We start from the raw sequence: 26,306 nt of genomic DNA on the forward strand, positions 1-26,306 counted from the left end.
AGCAGCATCCTCACTGTATTTGCAGTCCATTTGGACTCAATAAAAACTTTGAAAGTCACATGTGTTATGGAATTCCTTCTCAGTGACACATTCATCTGTGCTCAGTTCTCCCAGCAAGGGTCAGCCCCTCACACCCCTGCAGCATCAGCTGCCATGAAGCAGAGCTGTAAATGCTCTCCCTGTGTATGGGAAAAGCTACGTGGAGCAAATCCTCCTGCCTGAAGAAGGACGTCTCAGCATCACTTCAGCTGTCGGGGCGTTCGTGGGGAGAACCAGACCACCTCTGTGGAAGGCAACAGACCCTCTTCCAGCCATGGAGTTGAATTCTCTATAAACAGTTCACCAGCCAACCACCAATATATTCCATTGTTTGCCTAGAGAGAAATTTAAAAATAAATAAATGTTCACTTATAATTGTGCATGTCTTTTCCAGGACCTTCAGGAAACAAAGCCGGCAAATGTGAAATGACCCCCTCAAGCCCACATAAATAATAAATGCCTATAGCTGGGATGCTAATTCCATCTTTCAGCTCCGAAATCTCTATTTTCTTTCAGCTCCAGCTTCTGTTTCACAGTGGCGTTACCACACCACACCACATGAGGCCCTAATTGTAGGGCCTTAGAATCCTTGGTCTTGGAGAATGAAGTCACAAATTCCTGTGGTTACTCTGCATAGGGTGGGGAGAAAGGCAGGGTACTAGGATACTAGTCTGAAAAAAGACTGCAAACCTCACTGGGTTTGATCCTCCCACTCCTAAAGGCAATGGTTGCCTTTGAGTACAGACCTTTTTGCAATATGCACATGTGCTTTCTGCCTCTCAAGAAGGCTAATGACTAAGATTCTTCCAGTTAACTATCCCCTTGCTAAGCAGGCTCCAGCCACGCTGGCCTTTCTTTTTCTCCTTCCCTCCACCAGCACTTTGCAGTCCTAATTCCTTCTGCCTGGTGCACTCTTCCTCCATGTCTTCACACGGACTTCACATAGCCAGCTTCTTCTCACCCTTCAGGTCTCAGCAGGAGCCTTACCCCTCAAGATCCCTCTCCGCCCTGGAGCATAAGCTCTTAAAGCAAGGACCTCATTTGCCTTGTTTTTGTTAGGTCTGATGTAGAATGGGTTCTTAATATTTGTGAAATGAATTGAATGAATGGATGTGATGAAAAATCTGCCTCAAAGGTGTATTTAGTCTCTACATCTTTGTCATTCTAATCAGGAAGCCAGGAAGGCTCTGTGTAGAACAGGAGTACTAAAAGCTGGGTTTGTCAGGTGCCAGGGTGCAGACCCCCCTCCGATCCTGCTCAGGGCATCACCCCCTACCCCCAAACACACTTGTGACCGCACAGCATAAAGAAGCAGAAGCGATTGGGAGCTAACGCACACATAATGTTTAAATTCACTGAAGAACCAGGCATGGTGGCAGTGAGCCGAGATCACGCCATGGCACTCCAGCCTGAGTGCCATCCTTTTTCTTAAGGAAAAAAAAAAAGATATCTGGTATCTTATCTCAATAAGATATCTACTCATTCATACAACTATGTAGTATTCCACTGAATGGATGTGCCATCAGTTAACTAACAGACACGTCTGTTGTCACCAGCCACTTGCTTTGACAGTGCCTAATTTCTCTCTTTGTCTACACATCCTTTAGCACATGTATGAATATGTCTGTAGATAAATTACTGCCCTCATTCTTGAAATGCACTATTAGACTCCCAGGTAAAACTGTAACATGCCTCTCAGACATTTCCTCTCAGTATGCTTGCTGTCTCCATTGCTTGAAGGGCAGTAGAAAAAGGTGAGACTCTGGAAAACAGAAGTCCTGAGTGCCATGTCCACATTGCACCTACCTCCAACTCCAGGATTTTGAGCAAGATAAGATGCCTGCCTTTCTTCATTGAGTGAGGTGAAGATTCAATGAGATTAGATAGAGAAGAGATGTATGTTGCTAATGGATGGTAGGAAAAGTGTTATATTCTAGTAGGGAGTATTTTGTACTTGTTATATTCTAGATGATTATGGGGATAACTCAACCTTACGAGTTTGGCCTACACTTTTGGTAAGGAAGGTTTCTCTCAGGGCCCTTGGGACTGAATAAATGTATTCTTTTTTTTAATTTTTATTTTTTTGAGACAAAGTCTCGCTCTGTCGCCCAGGCTGGAGTGCAGTGGTGTGATCTCAGCTCACTGCAACCTCCACCTCCTAGACTCAAGCGATTCTCCTGCCTCAGCTTCCCAAGTAGCTGGGACTACAGGCGTGCACCACCACATGGTTTCACCATGTTGGCCAAACTGGACTTGAACTCCTGACCTCAAGTGATCTACCTGCCTCAGCCTCCCAAATGCTGGAATTACAGGTGTGAGCCACTGCACTGACCTAAATAAATGTATTTAAGAGAATGTAGTAAGTAATAAATTTGCAACCAACCACGGAGTAGCTGATAAATACACATGAAGCTAATCAGAGTAACACAAGAACACAAGCTTGCCATTGCAGTGCTTTTTACCATTTGCATTTATGTATTGATTCCTTAGTTTTATCTGTCTACTTATTAGGGTGTTGGAGACGCAGGGCAGGCACCATGCATATCTTGTTCACTATTTTAGCCCCAGGGCCAGAACAGTACCTGCAGATGGCAGACCCTCCAACAATTGTTCAGTGAGTGAATTAAGCTAAGACCAAAGTTCTAATTCCAGACCTGCCAAGTACCAACACGAACGTGGGCACAAACTTCCACGTGGTTTTCAACCCTCTCTACAGGCTGCTGTGACAACAAGTGATTGGATGCAGTGTTTCCCCCCAAGGGAGGCATAGGTGTACCATTGGTGACAGGAGAAGATGTTAGGTGGTACATGGGTGAATTTTTATATTTACAGTCATATTTGTTTTAATATACATTATATATCACTTGCCCATCAAACCCATGCTTTCACAGATACTACTGTTTAAGATGAGGATAAGTAAATATTTAAGTTAATAAAGTGAATCAATTTAAAGAAAAATATGTACTTAATATGGTGAAACAAAGAAATGGCAAAAACAGTGATGATGAAAACATCTGCGGCTGGGCACAGTGGCTCACGCCTGTAATCCCAGCACTTTGGGAGACCGAGGCGAGCAGATCACGAGGTCAGGAGTTCAAGAGCAGCCGGGCCAACATGGTGAAACCCCGTCTCTACTAAAAATACAAAAAGTAGCCGGGCGTGGTGGGGCGTGCCTGTAATCCCAGCTACTCAGGAGGCTGAGGCAGAGGTTGCAATGAGCTGAGATCGTGCCATTGCACTCCAGCCTGGGTGACAGAGGGAGACTCCGTCTCAAAAAAAAAAAAATCTGGAAAAGACCGAGTTAGTATATCTAAAAGGGTTCTAGGTGGTCATCTAGCCCAATCTCCCCGTTTGTTGGATGAGGAAAACTGAAGCCCAGAAGCTATGGCTTGCTTCAAGTAAACTGTGAGCTCTTGGTCACCAAGGAAAAAGAGAAGGGATATTTAGGTGCAGTGTTGGATTTTCTACCTGCTCCTTCTGTGATGGCCTCAGTAAGTGAGAACTGCCTGCTCTGGCTGACAGGTAAGATCAGCCTAGGTGTATCTGGGACAGCATTTCTCCCTCCCTCCAGTCCCATACCATGCTGAGATGCTCCCCCTAGATCACATGCCCTTGGTGAATTATCACTGTGTCTTCTGTGAAATCCCCTCACTTATTTTCAAAAACTGTATCTGTTCTAGTTTGTATTACTAAAATAATGTTGTATCCACCCCCCATATAAAATTACATTATGGAGCCGGGCGCGGTGGCTCAAGCCTGTAATCCCAGCACTTTGGGAGGCCGAGACGGGCGGATCACAAGGTCAGGAGATCGAGACCATCCCAACATGGGCTAACATGGTGAAACCCCGTCTCCACTAAAAAATACAAAAAACTAGCCGGGCGAGGTGGCGGGCGCCTGTAGTCCCAGCTACTCGGGAGGCTGAGGCAGGAGAATGGTGTGAACCTGGGAGGCGGAGCTTGCAGTGAGCTGAGATTCGGCCACTGCACTCCAGCCTGGGCGACAGAGCGAGACTCCGTCTCAAATTAAAAAAAAAAAAAATTACATTATGGAATATGCTTTTTTTTAGTATATCCCCTTTATCTAGAAATTATATTAGACCCCACCCATACTCTTAAGAATTACTGGTATAGGGCCAGGCGCAATGACTCACGCCTGTAATCCCAGCACTTTGGGAGACCGAGGCAGGCAGATCATGAGATCAAGAGATCGAGACCATCCTGGCCAACATGGTGAAACCCCATCTCTACCAAAAATACAAAAATTAGCTGTGCATGGTGGCATATGCTGCAATCCCACCTACTCGGGAGGCTGAGGCAGGAGAATTGCTTGAACCTGGGAGGTGGAGGTTGCAGTGAGCCAAAATCGTGCCACTGCACTCCAGCCTAGTGACAGAGCGAGATTCTGTCTCAAAAAAAAAAAAAAAAAAAATTACTGGTGTAGTTAAAAATGCAAGAGGCAGGAGAAAGCAACAACAGCAGCCCTATCCTCCTAGTTCAAGTCCATCTCCCCAAATCTTGGCCAACTCCCATTACTAACAAGAGAGAGACAGGACAGTTCAGTGTGTGCTCTGGTTCTGTCACAGAACTCCAGAAATGGTGATAGTAACATACCACTACCACACCCTACTCCCCATGACCCCACCAAGGGCAAACCCAGAAGGCCAGTGGGAATATTAATGCCAGAGCCCTGTCCTCCACCTGGCCTTGGGGCTAAGGATGCAACCTACCTCTGTGCCTGGAATGCACCTCTGCACCAGGAATGCTCTTCCCCATTCCATACTCAGCCCAAATATCGTCTTTAGAAACTTCTCCACATCGCCCACCAGCCAGGCCATCACGCCCACCACCAACCCATTGCACATTTTCTCCATTTCCTAAAGGTTCTTTAACATGAGTTACTGCCCACTAGACTAGCTGGTGAGCTTCTTGTGGGCAGGGATGGTATCTAAATGACCTATGCCCCATTGCCCAGTACTGAGCCACAGGGGCTGGATGCTGTTTGTGGAACGACTGAGTGGGTGAAGGAGAGAAACCATGTGAGGTGTTCTGGGACTGAGCTAGGCCCACCTTTGCCCTTTAACCCTCTGAGTCCCAAAGGTGCTTTTTCAAGCCAGGAGAGGTTATAGCAAAGCTTCCATTCTTCAAGCTTCCCTAATCTTTCTTTGGCTTCCTCCTGCCTGAGTCAGCCCCTCCTGCTTTGGTATGACACTGACCCAGATGAAATGCAGAACCAGCAGTAAGTGGCAAGGGACAAGGACCCTGGACCCTGGGTGGGCCTTTCTACCACCCTTGTGATAGGGAGAGGGACAACGAGAGGCTTTCAAGAGTGAGGGGACCTGCCTCCTCCTAGGTCACGGCTTTGTCTCAGCCCCACCCCTCCCTAGGAGAGTCACTCTGTGCTTGCGGGCATTCTCACTGTGCAGAGGAGAGTGCACAGCTGAGGCAGGAGAATCGCTTGAACCTGGGAGGCGGAGGTTGCGGTGAACCGAGATCATGCCACTGCACTCCAACCTGGGCAATAGAATGAGACTCTGTCTCAAAGAGCGTGGAAAAAAATTAGACTTAGTTTTCAATTATTATGTAAGTAATTGATACACATGGTTAAGTAAAAATGATAGGAGGCCATCGTTTGGACTAAGCTCCGGCACCAGACCCCAACAGACCAGACTAAAAATCAGAATGGAGTCACCCATGCTCAAGTTTCATGTCACCAAACCTAAACTAAGTTACCTGACCTTTAGAGAACTCAGGAGAGAGAGAACACCCAGTTTCCCAAACAGGTCCTTTGAAGCCTTCAGTCCTTCAGTCATGAAGAAGTTCCCTCTGTCTTAATCCTTACAGGCAAAAGGGTAGCCTGAAGGAAACTGTTGTTAACTACTCAGTTATTTTTCTATTATTCTCTTATGTCCCCACCTTACAAGAAAAGTAACTTTGAAAGGACTAATACACTCTGTTCTTAGCTTCTGCTTCCTTCAGGCCTTCTCTATGAAGCCAGCCTCTTCTGCTCAGCGCTTTGGAACACTGATTCTGTTTCATGGACTGAAGCATTGCCCAATTCTAGAATTGCAATAAAGCCAACTGAGATCTTTAAATTGGCTGTAATTCATTCTTTGGCAATACAGTAAAAAAAAAAAAAAAATCTCACAATGCTATAGAAGGATATGAGATATACAATAAAAGACACCTTCACCCTCCGGAATCTACCACTCACAGTAGTTTATCTGGTGGTTTCCACTTTTTAAATATGGTCTGGGCCAGGCGCAGTGGCTCACTCCTATAATCCTAGCACTTCGGGAGGCCGAGGCAGGCGGATTGCCTGAGCTCAGGAGTTCGAGACCAGCCTGGGCAACACAGTGAAACCCCATCTCTACTAAAATACAAAAGAAAGTAGCCGGGTGTGGTGACGTGCACCTGTAGTCCCAGCTACTCAGGAGGCTGAGGCAGGAGAATTGCTTGAACCCAGGAGGCAGAGGTTGCAGTGAGCGGAGATCATGCCACTGCACTCCAGCCTGGGCGACAGAGCAAGACTCTGTCTCTAAAAAATAAATAAATAAAATTTAAAAATAAAATAATGGTCTGTAGGCCAGGCACGGTGGCTCATGCCTGTGATCCTAGCACTTTGGGAGGCCAAGGTGGGTGGATCACCTGAGGTCAGGAGTTTGAGACCAGCCTGGCCAATATGGTGAAACCCTTTCTCTACTAAAAATACAAAAATTAACTGGGTGGGGTGGCGTGGGCCTGTAGTCCCAGCTACTTGGGAAACTGAGGCAGGAGAATCGCTTGAACCTGGGAGGCAGAGGTGATCATGCCACTGCACTCCACTCTGGGTGATAGAGTGAGACTCTGTCTCAAAAATAAATAAAATAAAATAAAATAAAATAAAATAAAATAAAATAAAATGGCCTGTATTATTTTTATTCATCATCTTCAGTAGGACCTCTCCACTCCTCGCCATAAAGATGAGGACATTATGGCACATACTTACCCTTTCTCCTTCCCAGCCACGACTTCTAATTTTTCTTAGTTACATTATTATTTTTATATAGTTTAAAAAAGGGTATCACATTTACACACTGCTCTGTAATCATGTAATCATAAAGCTTCCTCTGCTGTGAGTTGATTTAAAAAGTTAAAAGCTAGTAAACAGCATTTACGGATTGATGGTGAAATAAACATTAGTCCCTATGGAAACAAGTAGTGTGTGATCAGACCTGGGTCATTAAAACTTTACCACTGGAAGGAAAATTTAAGGTTCCAGTCATTCTTTCCCTCCCCATAGCTTTTTTCATTTCTTCCTAGTCAGTTTATTTTCTCTTGAAAAGTAAAACTAAAATCCTAAGCCCCATGATGGACTGAATGGACGTCCTGTCCTGTTGGCCAAGGAGAGCCCAGGACAGCATCTGGAGGTGGGATATACTTCCTCATACCCTCGCCCTCCCTAGCTGCCAGTAGGCATTCTTTCCTAAAGTCTAAACAGAAACCAGACCTTTGGAAAGCCTGGCTCCACTGCTGATTTCCACCAACTCCCCCTCCCTTTTGCCATTTCACCACAACAACCGACATGCATTCCTTCCTGATAAGAGGCCACCCACCACTGAATGGTTCTGGCCAGTTCACAACGGATGTGCAGGGAGGGTTTTCAAATCCTCCACTTCGCCTTTTGACATCAGAGGCCCAAAAGCTCCACCCTCAGATCATGGTAAGGACACCATATTTTGTGCAGGGGTCCCATGAAGGGGCATGAAGCTCAGCTGCACATGCACACGTTTCTCCTTTCATAAATATTTGTGACTCCTCCTACAGCTTATTAAATATGCATATTTGGCCACCTGCTTAGCATACATTCTTTTTTCCTGTACCCTTCCCTCGAACTGCATGTTTTCAGCTACTGGCTGGAGGCTACACTTTCCAGCCTGTCAGAATGGCCACCTGCAGCATGTGACCCTTTATGTGAAATAAAGCTCCCTCTCCAAATTTATGAACCTCATCATTCTTCACTTGACTCTCTTTTTTTTTTTAGACAGAGTCTCGTTCTGTTGCCCAGGCTGGCGTGCAGTGGTACAATCTCAGCCCACTGCAACCTCCACCTCTGGGTTCAAGTGATTCTCCTGCCTCAGCCTCCCAAGCAGCTAGGATTACAGGCACCAGCCACTGCTCCTGGCTAATTTTTGGTAGAGATGGGATTTCACCATGTTGGCCAGGCTGGTCTCGAACTCCTGACCTCATGATTTGCCCGCCTCAGCCTCCCAAAGTGCTGGGATTACAGGTGTGAGTCACCATGCCCGGCCACTTGACACTCTTAACCCATGTCCTCATTTTTAGACTCCTAATCCACCAGCAAGTTCTGCCAGTTCTATCTTTAAAATATATCATGTCTATCCATTTGTTTTTTTCTGCTACCATTTTGATTTACCATTGCTGACCTGAACTTCTTGGGATTCAGGGTCCTGGCAGGTAGGGTCAGTATCTTCAGAGGGCTCTTTCCTTGGCCACTTTCTTCCTGTGTGTTCACATGGTCTTACCTCCATGTGTGTCTGTGTCTGCGTCCTAATCTCCTCTTACGAGGACACCAGTCATGTTGAGTGAGGGCCCATCCTCATGACCTCTTTTTTTTGAGATGGAGTCTCTCTCCATCACCCAGGCTGGAGTGCAGTGGTGCAATCCCAGCTCACCACAACCTCTGCCTCCCAGGTTCAGTGATTCTCCTGCCTCAGCCTCCTGAGTAGCTGGGATTGTGCAGGTTTGTGCCACTATACCCAGCTAATTTTCGTATTTTTAGGTGAGACGGATTTTGCCATGCTGGCCAGACTGGTCTCGAACTCCTGACCTCAGTTGATCTGCCCACTTCGGCCTCCCAAAGTGCTGGGATTATAGGAATGAGCCACTGCACCTGGCCCTTGTGACCTCATTTTAACTTATTACCTCTTTAAAGACCCTATTTCCAAATACAGTCACATTCTGAGATACTGGGTGTTAGGACTTTAACATAAGAACTTTGAGGGAATACATTTCAGCCCATGACACCACCCTTTTGAAAAACAAAAATTCTCCACCACCCATCCACTCATCCAAACCCTCTAGTGGCTCCCATTGTTCATAGAATAAAATGGAAAACCCCTGCCTTGACTTTTTACGGGTAAAGGGAAAGGGAAAGCTGTCCCCTTGGCTTCCTGAAGTTTCGCTGAAAAATCAACTTGCAAAAGGCAGATTAATGGGTAAAAAGGCATACAAATTTATTTGCTGTGAATTCACAGGGAGAATCACTGAGTAATTGCTCACCCCACAAGGTGGTGCCTAAGTGTATATGTCGTCCTGGCAAAACAGATTATGGGAGTCGGGGAAGAGGAGTTCTGTTGAGGGGATTTTTAGGGAGGATGGATGGATCAGGGAACAGATATTAACGTGTACATTAGCTTGTGAAAAGGTCTGTTTAAGTGTGGCTACACTCTTGGTTTTATAGGAAAGGGAAGAAAAAACAATTGTCCTCAATGTGCCTTAGTGTTTCTGGATCTTAGGCAGATAAAGAAACTGCAACTTCTTTGGGAAAGATGGGGTGAGCGAGAAGGTCAGAGAAACCTTGAGTGTTCTTCGCTTCAGTATGTCAAAGCACCATATTTTGGGGTATCAGTTTCTGAGCCCCAACAACTTACACATTCTTATATGCTCTCACTTTTGCCAATCTCTTCATCTGGGCTAATACCCAATACCCCTCCTTTTTTTTTTTTTTTTCTTCCAAATACAATAATGTATTACTTAACGATGGGGCCAGATGCTGAGAAATGTGCTGTTAGGCAATTTTGTTGTGTGAACATCAGAGAGTGTGCTTGCACAAACCTAGATGGTAGAGCCTACTCCACACCCAGGCTATGTGGTGTAGCCTATTGCTCCTAAGCTCCAAACCTGTATGGCACGTTACTGTCCTGAATACTGTAGCCAACTGTAATGCAGTGGAAGAATTTTGTATCTAAACATAGAAAAGGTACAGTCAAATTATGGAATAAAAGATTAAAAATAGGACCGGGCGAAGGGCTCATGCCTGTAATCCCAGCACTTTGGGAAGCTGAGGAGGGTGGTTCACCTGAGGTCAGGAGTTCAAGATCAGTTCATCAGGCCAACATGGCAAAACCCTATTCTACTAAAATTACAAAATATTAGCCGGGCATGGTGGTGCATGCCTGTAATCCCAACTACTCAGAAGGCTGAGGCAGGAGAATCACTTGAACCAGGGAGGCAGAGCTTGGAGTGAGCCAAGATGGCGCCACTGCACTCCAGCCTAGGTGACTCAATCTCAAAACAATAATTTAAAAAAAAAAAAAAAAAGGATAAACAAATATAACACCTGTATAGGGCCTTTCCATCAATGGAACTTGCAAAACTAGAAGTTTCTCTGAGTGATTCAGTGAGTGAGTGGTGAGTGAATGTGAAGGCCTAGGATATTACTGTCTATTACTGTAGACTTTAAACATTGTAACTTAGGCTACACTAAATTTACTTTAAAAATTTTGGCCAGCCATGTTGGCTCACACCTGTAAACCCAGAAGAGGCAGGAAGATCACGTAAGCCCAGGAGTTCAAGACCAACCTGGGAAAATGGCAAGATTCCCATCTCTACAAAAATAGAAATAAAAAATTAAAAATGCTCTTTCATCAATAATAAATTACCCTTAGCTTACTATAACATTTTTACTTTATAAACATTTTAATTTTTTAACTTTTTGTCTCTTATTCTTCACTTGAATATCTCTTTTTTATAATAAGAGTTTAAAATAAAACAGCGTACAAAGGTACAAAAACATTTTTATAGCCTTATTCTAGAGGTTTTTTCCCACTTTTAAAACTCTTTTGTTAAAAACTAAGACACAAACATACACATTAACCTAGGCCTACACAGGGTCAGACTCATCAAGAGGTCGCTAGGTGATAGAAATTTTTCAGGTTCTAGCCGGGCTCGGTGGCTCACACCTATAATCCCAGCACTTTGGGAGGCCAAGGCGGGTGGATCACGAGGTCAGGAGATGGAGACCACGGTGACACCCCGTCTTTACTAAAAATACAAAAAAATTAGCTGGCTGTGGTGGCGGGCACCTGTAGTCCCAGCTACTTGGGAGGCTGAGGCAGGAGAATGGCCTGAACCCGGGGGGCGAAGCTTGCAGTGAGCTGAGATTGCACCACTGCATTCTAGCCTGGGCCACAGAGCGAGACTCCGTCTCAAAAAAAAAAAAAAAAATTTCAGGTTCATTATAATCTTATGGTACCATCACCACATGCGCAGTCCATCATCCATCATACTGTAAATTTAGCTCCTGCCTCATTTACATTTGCTAGTCTCACTGCATAGAGCCTTTCTACTCATTCAATTAAGAAACACTTCTAGAGCAATGCCCTGTGTCAAGCACTGCTCTACATTGAGAGAGTGACTCAGAGCAGTCTGAGGAATGTGAGGTATGCAAAATTGATTAGGCCCAGACAGGAGCAGGAGACACCTGTCACATTCTCCACACCCATGCCTGGGGGTAATTGCTTAAAGGCATTTTGTTTTCGCTTTCCTTTTCTGTAATTTCAGACTAGCTGATAAGTTACCCACAATGTTACCACAAGTTACACAATGTGACCCTCACCTATTATCTTCACGTTCCTGGGATTTGTGGTACAAAGATCAATGTATAGACAATGATAGCTTATGTTATGTTCAACTTAAGAACTGTATCCTAACTTTTTCATCTTCTTTTTTTTAAATCTTTAACCCACTTGTAACGGCTGTTAATCGGAGCATATATTCAGGGCAACTTGAATCCATGACTCCCAGGCTGCAGACCTCAACCCTGGCCCAAATAGGCTCTCTACTTACATTAATTTTGCTTCAGTTTCTTCCTTTAGGTCAACGAGATGAACGGTCTTCCCACCTGGGCTATGTGTACCTCAGGGCACAGGAAGTCCCGTACAACTTACAAATTCCTATATGCTCTCACTTTTGCCAATCTCTCCACCTGGGCTAGTACCCAATTCCCCCCCCCCCTTTTTTTTGTTGGGGGGTTGGGAAGTCCTGTACCCTGAGGTGCATACAGTGCAGTTGGGAAGACCCTTCAAAGGGATCTGTGGGCCCAGATGTACTAGGGAAATCCTGAATTTTTGTATGATCTTTTCTAAAATTGATTGGCCTGCAAACTCAGTTTTTCAATTCTCCTTTTGCATCTCCCCTTCCACAAAGAAAAGCATAGCACCTTTTCCATTGCCTGTTGCGGGCAGCGACTACCTGTGTCACACAGGTAGTAAAAAGAATTTATCTATAGAGTTGTAGGTAAAGAAAGGCAGATTAGGTAGATTTTTTTTCTTTCCTCTTCTTTTTTGAGACGAGTCTCGCTCCTCCCAGCCTGGAGTGCAGTGGCCAGATCTCAGCTCGCTGCAAGCTCCGCCTCCCGGGTTCCCGCCATTCTCCTGCCTCAGCCTCCCGAGTAGCTGGGACCACAGGCGCCGCCACCATGCCCGGCTAGTTTTTTGTATTTTTTAGTAGAGACGGGGTTTCACCGTGTTAGCCAGGATGGTCTCGATCTCCTGACCTCATGATCCGCCCGTCTCGGCCTCCCAAAATGCTGGGTTTACAGGCTTGAGCCACCGCGCCCGGCAAGAAAGGCAGATTTATTAGACAAAGCAGGAAAGTATGTTGCAAGGGTGCAACAAGCAAATCAGCAAGAGAGGAGCTGACTGCCAGGAAGCCAAGGTTTGCTGGGGATTTGATAGAATGGTGCTTGGGCTGTGTGTTAAGAGGGCTTTGTGCAGTACTGATAATGCTGAGGTTGCGGTGAGCTAACTTGCATATTTCTATCAGCTGAGGTGTCTGGTAATAGCTGGGTGCAGGAAGATTGTGAGTTATTTGCACAGGAGGACTATGTATCCTGAACCACGAAGAAAGGTAGACTTGCTTATCTGCTTTCTCTTTTTGCTTTCCTTCATTCCCACCAGCCCGACTCCCCCTCCCTAAATTAGGACTCCACATTGCCTGAGTGTAAACTAACAGGAATTGAACAAGGGACACTTCAAGAGCATATTTTTCCAAAGGGCGTATCCTTGAGTGCTAAACAAAGAGGGCTTAGTAAAATGATTGATTGTTTTTATTTCCTCCTTTATCTCGAAGATAGAGATCTATCTGCCTATCCCTTTGTCTATCCACTAGCTTTTCCATCCCTCCCTCCATCTTTCTCAGAACTTAGAAATAAGGTGTCAGCGTGATGTAACCACCCAGTGGATTCTTCCTGCCTGCTGCACAACAAAATTGACTCATGGGCACCATGGCATTGCAATAAAGAAAGAGTTTAATTGACACAAGTCTGGCCACACTGTGTAAGAGACGGAGTTATTACTCAAATCAATCTTCCTGAAAGCTCCTAGGTTAGGGGTTTTTCAAAGATAGTTTGCTGGGCAGTGGGGTAGGGTAGGGAACACGCTGATTGAGTTGGAGATGAAATCATAAGAAATCAAAGCTGGGCCGGGTGCGGTGACTCACGCCTATAATCCCAGCACTTTGGGAGGCCGAGGCCGGCGGATCACGAGGTCAGGAGATCGAGACCATCCCGGCTAACACGGTGAAACCCCGTCTCTACTAAAAATACAAAAAATTAGCCGGGCGTGGTGGTGGGCGCCTGTAGTCCCAGCTACTCGGGAGGCTGAGGCAGGAGAATGGCGGGAACGCGGGAGGCAGAGCTTGCAGTGAGCTGAGATTGCGCCACTGCACTCCAGCCTGGACGACAGAGAAAAAAAAAAAAAAAGAAAGAAATCAAAGCTGTCCTCTTATGCTGAATCAGTTCCTGGGTAGGTGGCCACAGGACTGACTGGTGGGTCCAGGTGGGGCCACCCGGTTGTCAGAAATGCGAAAACCTGAAAAGACATCTCAAAAGGCCAATCTTAGGTTCTACAGTAGTAATGTTATCTGCAAGAGTTATTGCGGAAGTTGCAAATCTGACCTCCAGAATAATGGCTGACAATTATTTAGAATTCAAGCCCCTCTCATCCTCATAGCTTAGTTGCCTTGCATTAGTTTTACAAGAACAATTCGATTTTGGGGAAGAGCTATTATCATTTCAACTATAAACTAAAATTTCCCCAAAGTTAGCTTGGCCCACGCCCAGAAATGAGCAAAGACAGGCAGCCTGTGAGGCTAGAAGCAAGATGTCAAATTTCTCTTACTGTCATAATTTTGCAAAGACCATTTCAGGAACATGTACAGTAGTCCCCCCCCCCCCCCGCCCACTTATGTGCTCAATATATGTTAGCTACTCATTGTCAACCACAGTTCAAAAGATATTAAGTGAAAAATTACCAATTCATAGGTTTGAATAACCAATTCAGAAATAACCAATTCACAGGTCTTAAAATGCATGCCATTTCTTGGTAGCATGATGAAATCTCCACCATCCCATTCTCTCTTGCCCAGGATGGGAATCCCCCCCTTGCCCAACAAATTCATGCTGTCTACACTACCCACCCATTAGTCACTTATTAGCCCTCTGAATTACTGGATTGAAAAAACATACTATATATATAGAGCTTGGCACTATTCACGGTTTCAGTCATCCACTGAGGGGTGTTGCAATGTATCTCCCATGGATAAGGAAAGACTGGTATATTAACATTTGATTTGCAAAATAAAGGATAGTTTATATAGTTCTGGGTAAAATTAATTAATTAATTAATTAAAAAAGAAAAAAGATAAAGGCAAACTTTAAACTTGTTAAAAATTAAGTAAAATAATTTGGATTATTTAATTAGACAAAGAGGACTGGCTTTGCCAATGAAACAATATGGCCGACACTTTCCATAAATTGGACAAGCTAAACTTGCAAATCCACAGTTTTGATGAAAATACAGTGAGAACACTTATGAAACATCATGCCAGAAAATAATCCATTTCCAGAAGTTGTGAAAAGAGTTTTTAGATGTCTTTTTCTTTTTTTTTTTTTTGAGACAGAGTCTCACTCCATTGCCCAGGCTGGAGTGCAGTGGCCGGATCATGGCTCATTGCAGCCTCAAACTCTTGGGTTTAAACAATCCTCCTAAGCCTCTTATATAGCTGGGACTACAGGTGTGTACCACCATGCCTGGCTAATGTTTTGTATTTTTGGTAGAGATGGTGTTTTTATTTTTATTTTTATTTTATTTTATTTATTATACTTCAAGTTCTAGGGTACATGTGCACAACGTGCAGGTTGTTACATATGTATACATGTGCCATGTTGGTGTGCTGCACCCATTAACTCATCATTTACATTAGGTATAGCTCCTAATGCTATCCCTCCCCCGCTCCCCCCACCCCACAACAGGCCCTGGTGTGTGATGTTCCCCTTCCTGTGTCCAAGTGTTTTCATTGTTCAATTCCCACCTATGAGTGAGAACATGCAGTGTTTGGTTTTCTGTTTTTGTGATAGTTTGCTGAGAATGATGGTTTCCAGCTGCATCCATGTCCCTACAAAGGACATGAACTCACCCTTTTTTATGGCTGCATAGCATTCTATGGTGTATATGTGCCACATTTTCTTAATCCAGTCTGTCATTGATAGACATTTGGGTTGGTCCCAAGTCTTTGCTATTGTGAATAGTGCCACAATAAACATACATGTGCATGTGTCTTTATAGCAGCATGATTTATAATCCTTTGGGTGTATACCCAGTAATAGGATGGCTAGGTCAAATGGTATATCTAGTTCTAGATCCTTGAGGAATCGCCACACTGTCTTCCACAATGGTTGAACTAGTTTGCAGTTCCACCAACAGTGTAAAAGTGTTCCGATTTCTCCACATCCTCTCCAGCACCTGTTGTTTCCTGACTTTTTAATGATTGCCATTGTAACTGGTGTGAGATGGTATCTCATTGTGGTTTTGATTTGCATTTCTCTGATGACCAGTGATGATGAGCATTTTTTCATGTGTCTGTTGGCTGCATAAATGTCTTCTTTTGAGAAGTGTCTGTTCGAATCCTTTGCCCACTTTTTGATGGGGTTGTTTGTTTTTTTCTTGTAAATTTGTTTGAGTTATTTGTAAGTTCTGGATATTAGCCCTTTGTCAGATGAGTAGATTGCAAAAGTTTTCTCCCATGCTGTAGGTTGCTTGTTCACTCTGATGGTAGTTTCTTTTGCTGTGCAGAAACTCTTTAGTTTAATTAGACGCCATTTGTCAATTTTGGCTTTTGTTGCCATTGCTTTTGGTGTTTTAGTCATGAAGTCCTTGCCCATGCCTATGTCCTGAATAGTATTACCTAGGTTTTCTTCTAGGGTTTTTATGGTTTTAGGTCTAACATTTAAGTCTCTAATCCATCATGAATTAATTTTTGCATAAGGTGTAAGGAAGGGATCCAGTTTCAGCTTTCTACTTATGGCTAGCCAGTTTTCCCAGCACCATTTATTAAATAGGGAATCCTTTCCCCATTTCTTGTTTTTGTTAGGTTTGGGTAGAGACGATGTTTCACCATTTTTCCCAGGCTGATCTTGGACTCCTGGGCTCAAACAATCTGCCTGCCTCAGCCTCCCAAAGTGCTAGGATTCCAGACATGTGCCACTGTGCATAGCCTGATGTCAACTTTTAAAAGTATACACTGGGATAAGAATTTTTAAAATACTTTTATGAGGCACAGAAGTGAAAATGTTTAGAGAGTGCTACTTTCTAAGTTCTGGAGTCTAGAGAAGAGTGAACAAGATAATTAAGGTCCCTGTCCTCTTAGAACATATATCCCAGGTTTGCTGTTTATAATTTTAACTCAATAGATATAAAATGAAATATTATTCAGCCTTACAAAAGAAAATCCTGTTATGGGTGACAACATAGATGCACCCGGAGAGCATTATGTTGGTGCAATAAGCCAGGCACAGAAAGACAAATACTACATTAGCTCATGTATATGAGTAATCTAAAAAATTCAGATTCATAGAAGCAGAGCATAGAATGGTGGTTGTCAGGGCTGTGGAGGTAGGAAAGATGGGAGATGTTGCTCAAAGTTACAAAGCTTCAGTTAGGCAGGATGAATAAATTCTAGAGATGTAATGTATATTGTATACTTGCAGTTGTTTTTTTTTTTTTTAATAGAGAGAAAAGGTCTCACTCTGTCACCCAGACAGGAGTACAGTGGCATGATCATGGCTCACTGCAGCCTCAAATTCTTGGGCTCAAGTGATCCTCCCACCTCAGCCTCCCATGTATCAGGGACTACAGGCACATGCCACCATGCCCGGCTATTTTTCCATTTTTTTGTAGAGAGGGGGTCTTAGCTGTTTCCCAGGATGAGAATAAATCCTAAATGTTCACACCACACACACACACATGCGCACACACACACATGCAAATGATAACTGTATGAGATGAAGGTTATGTTAATTGATTGTGGTAATCATTTCAGAATGTATACATATATCAAAACATTATGTTGTACATCGTTATATTCGTCAATTATACCTCAACAAAACTGGAAAAATAAATAATATTTTAACTTAAATGTCACTTGCTTAGAGATGTCTTCTCTGACCCAAGTCACTGTATCACATTGCCTTCCTAGCCATTAAAACTACCTGAGATTTATTGCCTTTTTGGTCTATTTTATCTCTCCATTCTAAAATGTATCTGCCATGAGAGGGGAGATCTTGTCTGTTTTGTTTTTGTTTCTCTCTGCCCCCAGAGCCTAGAATAGTGTCTGGCATTTTAAAGTACACAATAAATGCTTGTTGAACAAATGAATGGATTTGTTAGTTTTGTGCCCATTTCACAGAGGGGCAAAGTGAGGCCTTTGAGAGCCAGAAGCTCTAGGTCAGTGCCTGTCCTAGTCTATCCAAGCACAGTGCAGCTCTGGCTCGTCTCTGCTCAGTTCCTCTCCCCTCGCCCAAATATCCCTGAGCTGCAGCCTAGCTCCCGGACGACATCCTCGCGGGTTCTCCCCGCAGTGTCTCCTGGATCCCGCCAGGAGGCAGCAGAGGCGCCAGCACCCAGTCCGACGGGACAGCGGACCGGAGGGGGTTTCCGCTTCCGGGAGAGACTGACCGTTTCCGCTTCCGTCCACTTGGCGAGTGAGACGCTGACGGGAGGATGGACGGATTGGTTTCTCAGTGCTCCGCGCGGCTGCTGCAGCAGGTTTGGACGCAAGAGACCGGCGGGAAAGCCTGAAAGAGATGGAACAGGCTCTGGCTTCTGCCCAAGCGGCTTCGGGGGCGGGACAGCTAGACGAGGACCATCCTGGTCCTCTCAGAGTGGGGCGGCAGGGTCCCTGTGGGAGCAGGAAGGGTTGGGAGAGGAAGCACCCATCATTCCAAAGCCCGTGTGACTGTGATTTTCAGCGTAATGGAAGGTCCCCACACTCTCCCAGGCCTCCCCCAAGCCAGCGTCTTCGGTGGGCTGGAGCCTGGCATGTTCAGAACGATTACCTCCCCACAATCCACCTCTTCTGCATACACACGTGCTTTCTCAGGGTATGCGGGGAGATAGACAAGGCGGGAGGGAATACGTTCCGAGCTCTGGGTCTTGGTTTGCAGCTCAGCCGCAGTTCTTTCCGGGTTACTGAGCGAGAGGATTCCTAGTAAGCCCATGGGGTGATTTACTATCAGACCAACGGAGTTTGCTCTGTGCCCTCAACATTGGTCGGGAAGGAGCAGCCACACCATATAAAAGTGAAAGCGGAACAATACCATTACCTTTTATGCCCAGATGGGGAGGGATGGTAGGAAGATAGTTCACAGCACTGTATCCTGTTACAGCTTTATACTTAATCAGCAGTCACAGAGTACAAGTTAGTCGAGTAAATTGGCAAGGTCTTCACATTTCTGAGCAATGTGTTTATCGGTATGAAGTTATAAGGACTGCCTCACTGGGTTGTGATAATCATGAAGATAATTTCTGAAAAGTGTTAAGCTCAGCTCCTGGAACATACTGTATGCTCATTTATGGCAATTTGGTTTTGGCTGTAGCTATCTCCCAGTACGTAATCTGAAATTGCAGGTGAGGAATCTTCCCCTGAGTTTTGCAGTTAAGTTGGAAGCTTTCTTTCTTTCTGAATTGACATGTCTTTAGTTTTAGGTGTTAAAAGTACAAAGCCTTGTCTGGTCTAGTCTAGGACCTGACACACTGGAAATAGGAAGAAATGGGCAAATTGTTTAGTCCGAGAAAGGGTGAAAGGCAGACCCTCGAGCTATTTTGAATGTGACAGAAGACATTTGGTTTTTTAAGAGTCCCAAGTGAGAAGATTTGGGAATAAAAGCATGTTGGTCAACCTGAAACTTAACTAAGTACTCTTGCTAAGTCAGAGTGTCTTATCGAGCCAAAGAAAAAAACTAAGGATATGAGACATCCCATTATATACTTACTCCTATTCCGGTCTCCCAACACACATGTGTGTGTGCTTAATATTTTCTTTTTCTTTTCCTTTCTTTTTTTCTTTTTTTTTTGGAGATGAGAGTCTTGCTGTGTCAAGCAGGCTGGAATGCAGTGGCATGATCTTGGCTCACTGCAACCTCCACCTCCAGGATTCAGTCAATTCTCCAGCCTCAGCCTCTAAAGTAGCTGGGATTACAGACATGGGCCACCATGCCTAGCTAATTTTTGTATTTTTAGCAGAGACAGCGTTTCGCTGTGTTGGCCACGCTGGTCTTGAACTCTTGACCTCAAATGATCCGCCTGCCTAGGCCTCCCAAAGTGCTGGGATTACAGGCGTGAGCCACCATGCCTGGCTAGTATTTTCTTATTAAGGATAATATGCTAACGTCAGCAAAGGTCTCAGAGGAGAAAAAAACACAGCTCATCAGAGGGAACATTAACGATTCCCATGGTCTATGCCATGCCTTGCTAGAGAGGGGAAATGTGGAAGTAAGTTTATGGACTGAAAAAAGTGCTTTTTTTTCCATAGGAAGAAGAGATTAAATCTCTGACTGCTGAAATTGACCGGTTGAAAAACTGTGGCTGTTTAGGAGCTTCTCCAAATTTGGAGCAGTTACAAGAAGAAAATTTAAAATTGAAGTATCGACTGAATATTCTTCAAAAGGTGAGTACTTTGGGTTCCAGTTTTATCCTCCAGTTTGAATTATTATACCTTTTTTAAAGCCTTTGTTACCAAAGATTCTGGAAGTATATCCTATGGAATTTGGAAAAAGGAGCATAGAAACCCTATTCTTTTCCCTGCATTAGACAACTTAGGACTGAGGTAGTTGGTGCAAATAGTGAGAAGTTGGTGTTGTCCTGTCCTTCAGGACTCTTTGAAATGTTTCATCCTGCTATTTGGCTAACTTAAAGTAGGATTTAGGTAGGGTGAGGCATTTCTTTTTAAAAATTTATTTATTATTTTTTGAGACAGGGTGTCAGTCACTCAGGCCAGAGTGTGGTGGCATGATCACAGCTCAGTGCAGCCTCAACCTTCAGGCTTAAGCAGTCATCCCACCGCAGCCTCCTGAGTGGCTGGGACTACAGGTGTGTGCCACCACATCCAGCTAATTTTTTTTTTTTTTTTTTTTTTTAAATAGAGATGGGGTCTTGCTGTGTTGACCAGCCTGGCCTCAGAATTCCTGGCCTCAAGCAACCCTCCCTGTCTTGGCCTCCCAAAGTGTTGGAATTACAAGTATGACCCACTGCACCCAGCAAGGTTGAGGCATTTCTTTCAACAGTTTATGCCCATGCCTTTTTTAAAAAAACATATTTGATTTTTAAATCATTGCCTCTATCATAAAGGAAATATTTGAAAATACACCTACATATTTTCTCTGCCCTAAGTTGGTTATTTTACAGTTTTATTTTTATATCTTACATAATCATTTGGGTTTGTTTCCACCTGGTATTTCAAAACTTTTTTTTTTCCCCGTGAAGCTTGTGCTATATTTATTTAATGGTCTCATAATTTAACAGTGTTTATCAATTTTGTTTTAAAAAAATGAACTTGCGGCCGGGCGCAGTGGCTCACTCCTGTAATCCCAGCACTTTGGGAGGCTGAGGCAAGTGGATCACGAGTTCAGGATATCGAGACCATCCTGGCTAACATGGCGAAACCCCGTCTCTACTAAAAATTGCAAAAAGTTAGCCAGGTGTGGTGGCAGGCGCCTGTAGTCCCAGCTACTTGGGAGGCTGAAGCAGGAGAATGGTGTGAACCCAGGAGGCGGAGCTGAGATCACGCCACTGCACTTCAGCCTGGGCAACAGAGCAAGACTCCGTCTCAAAAAAAAAAAAGAACTTGCAGTTTTTTGGTCTGCCTTTAATATTTGGTGATGACATATCCCAGAGTGTTGACCTCATTCCCATAACAATTCTCCCATGTGTATATATTACTCTCAGACAAACTGCGCTGGCATTACATCCTTTTCCCAAAGCTGATTGATTCCATTTACTCACCTTAGACTCTATGTGCCCCACTCCCATGACGTCTCTCATATTACCTATTTTTATTTTTTTATTTTTTTGAGACAGAGTCTCGCTCTTGTTGCCCAGGCTGGAATGCAATGGCACGATCTCGGCTCACCGCAACCTCTGCCTCCTGGGTTCAAGTGATTCTCCTGCCTCAGCCTCCTGAGTAGCTGAGACTACAGGCATGCACCACCATACCTGGTTAATTTTGTATTTTTAGTAGAGACAGGGTTTCTCCATGTTGGTCAGGCTGGTCTCGAACCCCCGACCTCAGGTGATCTGCCTGTCTCAGCTTCCCAAAGTGCTGGGATTACAGGCGTGAGCCACCACGCCCAGCATCCATATTACCTATATGTGGTCTGCTAGGCTGGAGTCTCATACTACCTATATGTAATCTGCTGTGCTTGTCTTTGAGTCTTTTAAAATCACAAAATTCCTTTTCCATAGAATCTTCTCAAAAGAATCTCACCTTTCTCGTTATGTCATTTATTCTGCACTTATATATGTTTAATTCTGTTATTTTAATTCAAAAGTATTATTAAATGTCTAATATATGCTAGAGACTATAAGGGAAAAGATACAAAAGGAAGTACAGTATTTTCTGGAACTCCTCACCTCAAGTAATCCTCCCACCTCAGCCTCCCAAGTAGCTGGGATAGAAGGACAGCATATTCTACAACACATTTTTTCTGTAATGCAAATTAGCTCTCATATAGATAGGAGAATGCTCTTAGTGTATTGTGGAAGGCATATTGGTTCTTTGACAAATACTTTGCCCTACTGAATGAGCAACTGAACACAAGGTACACAGCAGAACTAAAAACCACAGAGTAATAAAGTACTGTGTGTGATGGCCATTCACCCTGTTGTCTTGCCCTGGTTCACTTTGGCCACATGCTCTGACTTGAAAGCATCACATATGACACTGGTAGAGACAACTTGTTGAATTGATTATAATCAGATAGTAATTTGCATAGTGCCAAAACTTAAGCACAGATTTCATGTGTATAGGTACACACACATACATATGTACATAGTGGTACTCCTATCCTTTAAAAATAAAAAATTGAGGCCAGGCGCGGTGGCTCACACCTGCAATCGCAGCTCTTTGGGAGGCCGAGGCAGGTGGATCACCTGAAGTCAGGAGTTCGAGACCAGCCCGGGCAACATGGCAAAACCCTGTCTCTACTAAAAATACAGAAATTAGCCAGGGATGGTGGCGTGGGCCTATAGTTCCAGCTGCTTGGGAGGCTGAGGCATGAGAATCACTTAAACCCAGGAGGCACACCTTCATGACTTGAGCCAAAATCGTGCCACTGCACTCCAGCCTGAGCAACAGAGCGAGACCCGGTCTCAAAATAAATAAATAAATAAATAAATAAATAAATAAATAAAAATAAACAAAAATTTGACATTTATTATAGCAGGTTTTGGGTATAAGATCATAATCTAGGCCAAGTGTGGTGGCTCACGCCAGTAATCCCAATGCTTTGGGAGGCCAAGGCAGCAGGATCTCTTGAACCCAGAAGTTCAAGGTTATAGTGAGGTGTCATGCCACTGCACTTCAGCCTCAGCAGAGTGCACAGTGAGATCTTGTCTCTTACCCCCAACAAAGAAGAAAAAAGGATCATATCCAAGTAAGTTTGGTATTTGCTGTTGGAAATCTTTAGATTGGTAAAAACATATCTTCCTTAAGTACGTTACCACAGAGAGGAGTCAGTTATTGATTAGCTACAAACTTGAAATCAGGTTTTTTAGTGAATTTAAGAATATAATTTCTTCATATGATAGAGAGGGATGATGAGGGGAGCATAAAACTTGGACTCCATTCCAACAGACCTGAGTTTGAATCTGGCCTTTTCCACTTATTCTGTCTTGTGTTTGGCAAGTTACTTATCTGTAGCCCACATAGAAATAGTGTTAATAGTAACAAACTCAATTTTATTATGTAGATGGAATAAGATAATGCATATAAATAAAGCATTTGGTTCAAATCTTGACACTACATACTCAAATATTAACTTTTGTTATTGTCATTATTTTATACTGTTGACATTTTGATGAATATAAATTTATGATGAGCATAAAATTGTGATGAACATTTTGGTGAACATAAAATTGATGAACATAAAGGCGTATAGGCAATATATTTATCTTTCATTAAAAGCATATTTGTTCATTGACTTTTTTTTTTGCTAAACTGCTGTATGGCAAGTAGTGCTAGGTGCCAGGGAAGAGAGCCATGAATTAAGCACTTTCTGTGCATGCAGCAGTCTAGTGATAGAGACAGATAGTTTTGTGAGGGCATGATAAGTGCAGTAATAGAATTATATGCCATCTTCAGTGACTATATTTCATGGGAAAACAGGAGGTAGTAGGTCTAATAACAGTAAAACAGAACTACTGGCTTTTCTGGTATATTGATATTACCTACTTTGCTCCCTTTTATTTCATGCCTTGAACAGGTCAACATTTTGATGGACATCATGTATTTTTTTATTTGTTTTTTGCCCATTGAATTTTCACTTCCAATATTTGCTGTGAAATTATATTATTTTCTCAGATTTGGAGAAGCTGAGAAAAGGTTTCCGTCAGCCCTTTTAACTCCCTCCTCCCAGTCTCTGTTCTGCTAAAACGAATGCAAAAAGTAAGACCTCAGGGCATTTCCCATGGATGTCTTAGATGCCGTGGGATGGACTTGTCCTGCTACATGTCTTAGCAAATCCCAGATGTGAGGGCCTCACACTATGAGTACATTTTCTCTTTTGGTTCTTAAGATATTTGAAGGTTTATACTCAGAATACTTGGAGAAATCGTGTATGATGATGGTATAGTACATTGTTGACATGTTTCCCTTCTTTTCCTACAGAGTCTTCAGGCAGAAAGGAACAAACCAACTAAAAATATGATTAACATTAATAGCCGCCTACAAGAGGTCTTTGGTCATGCAATTAAGGCTGCATATCCAGATTTGGAAAATCCTCCTCTGCTAGTGACACCAAGTCAGCAGCCCAAGTTTGGAGACTATCAGTGTAATAGTGCTATGGGTATTTCTCAGGTGATGTGTTGTCATGACTCCTGGTTATTTGATTTTTTTAAAGTATTAATATCATCATTACCATTTACAGAAGTAATACTATTGCAAGTTGTGTCCTTAGTGAAAAGGACATTTGCCACAGTTTGAAAAACTTGAGAGAGGTTGGGGGGGTATATGTGTTAACTTTTTTTTAGGCACAATTTTTAAGTTTTGGTTAAATTTTATATGTCTTCTCAGTATTTAAGGGCAATCATTGGTACTCTTTCGTATTTCCCTCCTGCTGTGTCCAGGATTGCTGTCTGTTGTTGATGAGTGTTGGGAGGTGAAAAATTAAAATAAACCATTTACCAGTTGGCATCCCAATTAAATATTTGATGTAACTGTGATCTTTGAGCCAGGGTTATATATTCACCTTCAAGCAGAGGAGTTCCCCGTTTTAAATAGCTGCATTGTCTGATGTGTTTGTGGTTAACTGCATCTGGCTTGGGTCTTTCTGTTTTCCTTTCTTTGCTGAATTGGAAAGGGTTACTCTGAAGAGTCCAGGTCTTATTGTGTTGTTTATTTCTCAAGTGTGAATATTGCACACCTTCATGACTTGAAAATTAGAAATGTAAATATGCTGGAACCAGGCTTCATAACTGTAGACTTTGTTAGGTCATCATTAAAAAGTTTGAGGTGTTGTAATCGCAGCTACTAGGGAGGCTGAGGCAGGAGAATTGCTTGAACCCAGGGGCAGGGGTTGCAGTGAACCAAGATCATGCCACTGCACTCCAGCCTGGGTGACAGAGCAAGACTCCATCTCAAAAAAAAAAAAAAAAGTTCCAGGTATGTGTGTGTGTAACGTATTTGGAAATAGAGATCATGTAGTTTGGGCACTTTTCTATTCCTCTTGGCACTATTGATACTTTAATGTGTCATTCATAATGTGATTGGACTTCTCTGCTTCTGCCTTTTGATGGTTCTTAATGTAAAATGCATCTCATGCCTTGTCAGGTGTGCATTTCTGAGTAACTTGCTGAAATCTGTTGTGTAATGAATCGTTTTATATTGTGTTGTAGATGCTCAAAACCAAGGAACAGAAAGTTAATCCAAGAGAAATTGCTGAAAACATTACCAAACACCTCCCAGACAATGAATGTATTGAACAAGTTGAAATTGCTGGTCCTGGTATGACATAATGTTATCCTTCTTAATAGTTGTATTGAAGATGAGTCCTTTTTGAAGTTAAAAAAGAACACACATTTTAATTACAGGGTTAAAATTTATATACTGAACAAGGTGGTGAAAGCACTGTGGATTGTGATATAGGAAATTGTTAATCTAGACTCAGCTACCGCTTTTAGCTGCCTTACCTTGAATGAGTTACTTTGCCTCTCTGTGATTCAGTTTTTCATCAGCAAAATGAGGATAGATAATGGCAGATAAGTCTTCGGCACAAGGGCCTTCTGTTTTCTCTTGAGAGGCTGAAAGGGAAAGGGACCTGAGTTAAGTAGGAAGCTTTCAGGAGAAGGGTGAAGGCTTGAAGTAGACGGTGAGACAGGAGCTTACAAGACAGCTTAAGTCAAGGCCACAACTGGTATTGGAATCCTGAAGAATTTTGCCAGAGCCAGGTCAGCGTCTGGAGCAAATCCTTAGGAGTGAGCGATTATTCAAGATAAGACACTATCAGATGTTTTTTTCTTTTCTATCCATTAGGTTTTATTAATGTCCACTTAAGAAAGGATTTTGTATCAGAACAATTGACCAGTCTCCTAGTTAATGGAGTTCAACTACCTGCTGTGGGAGAGAATAAAAAGGTATATGTGCAGTCTTCTACTAATATATTAGTATCTTAGAACTGCATGGAACCAAGCATGGTGGTATGTGCCTATAGTCTTA

At 43.3% G+C, this 26,306-nt stretch overlaps 1 protein-coding gene and 1 long non-coding RNA gene across 3 annotated transcripts in view; one reads left to right on the forward strand and one right to left on the reverse strand.

Moving 5' to 3' along the window:
* Positions 1-26,129, reverse strand: LOC103885570. The gene is made up of 3 exons (XR_648715.3): positions 25,781-26,129; positions 18,056-18,174; positions 1-374 (listed from the first exon to the last, which is right to left on the reverse strand). It is a non-coding gene; the product is annotated as an uncharacterized LOC103885570 (long non-coding RNA).
* Positions 18,042-26,306, forward strand: part of RARS1 (arginyl-tRNA synthetase 1) — a 34,824-nt gene continuing 26,559 nt past the window's right edge. For both annotated transcript variants that reach the window (XM_003900489.4, XM_021939946.2), the window contains exons 1-5: positions 18,042-18,145; positions 19,911-20,045; positions 24,261-24,449; positions 25,487-25,595; positions 26,124-26,224. In XM_003900489.4, the coding sequence (XP_003900538.1) occupies positions 18,101-18,145; positions 19,911-20,045; positions 24,261-24,449; positions 25,487-25,595; positions 26,124-26,224 (579 nt within the window). In that variant the 5' untranslated portion in view covers positions 18,042-18,100. The remainder of the gene's footprint in view (positions 18,146-19,910; positions 20,046-24,260; positions 24,450-25,486; positions 25,596-26,123; positions 26,225-26,306) is intronic.

The sequence above is a fragment of the Papio anubis genome, chromosome 5, assembly GCF_008728515.1.
Source record: "Papio anubis isolate 15944 chromosome 5, Panubis1.0, whole genome shotgun sequence".
Lineage (NCBI taxonomy): Eukaryota > Metazoa > Chordata > Mammalia > Primates > Cercopithecidae > Papio > Papio anubis.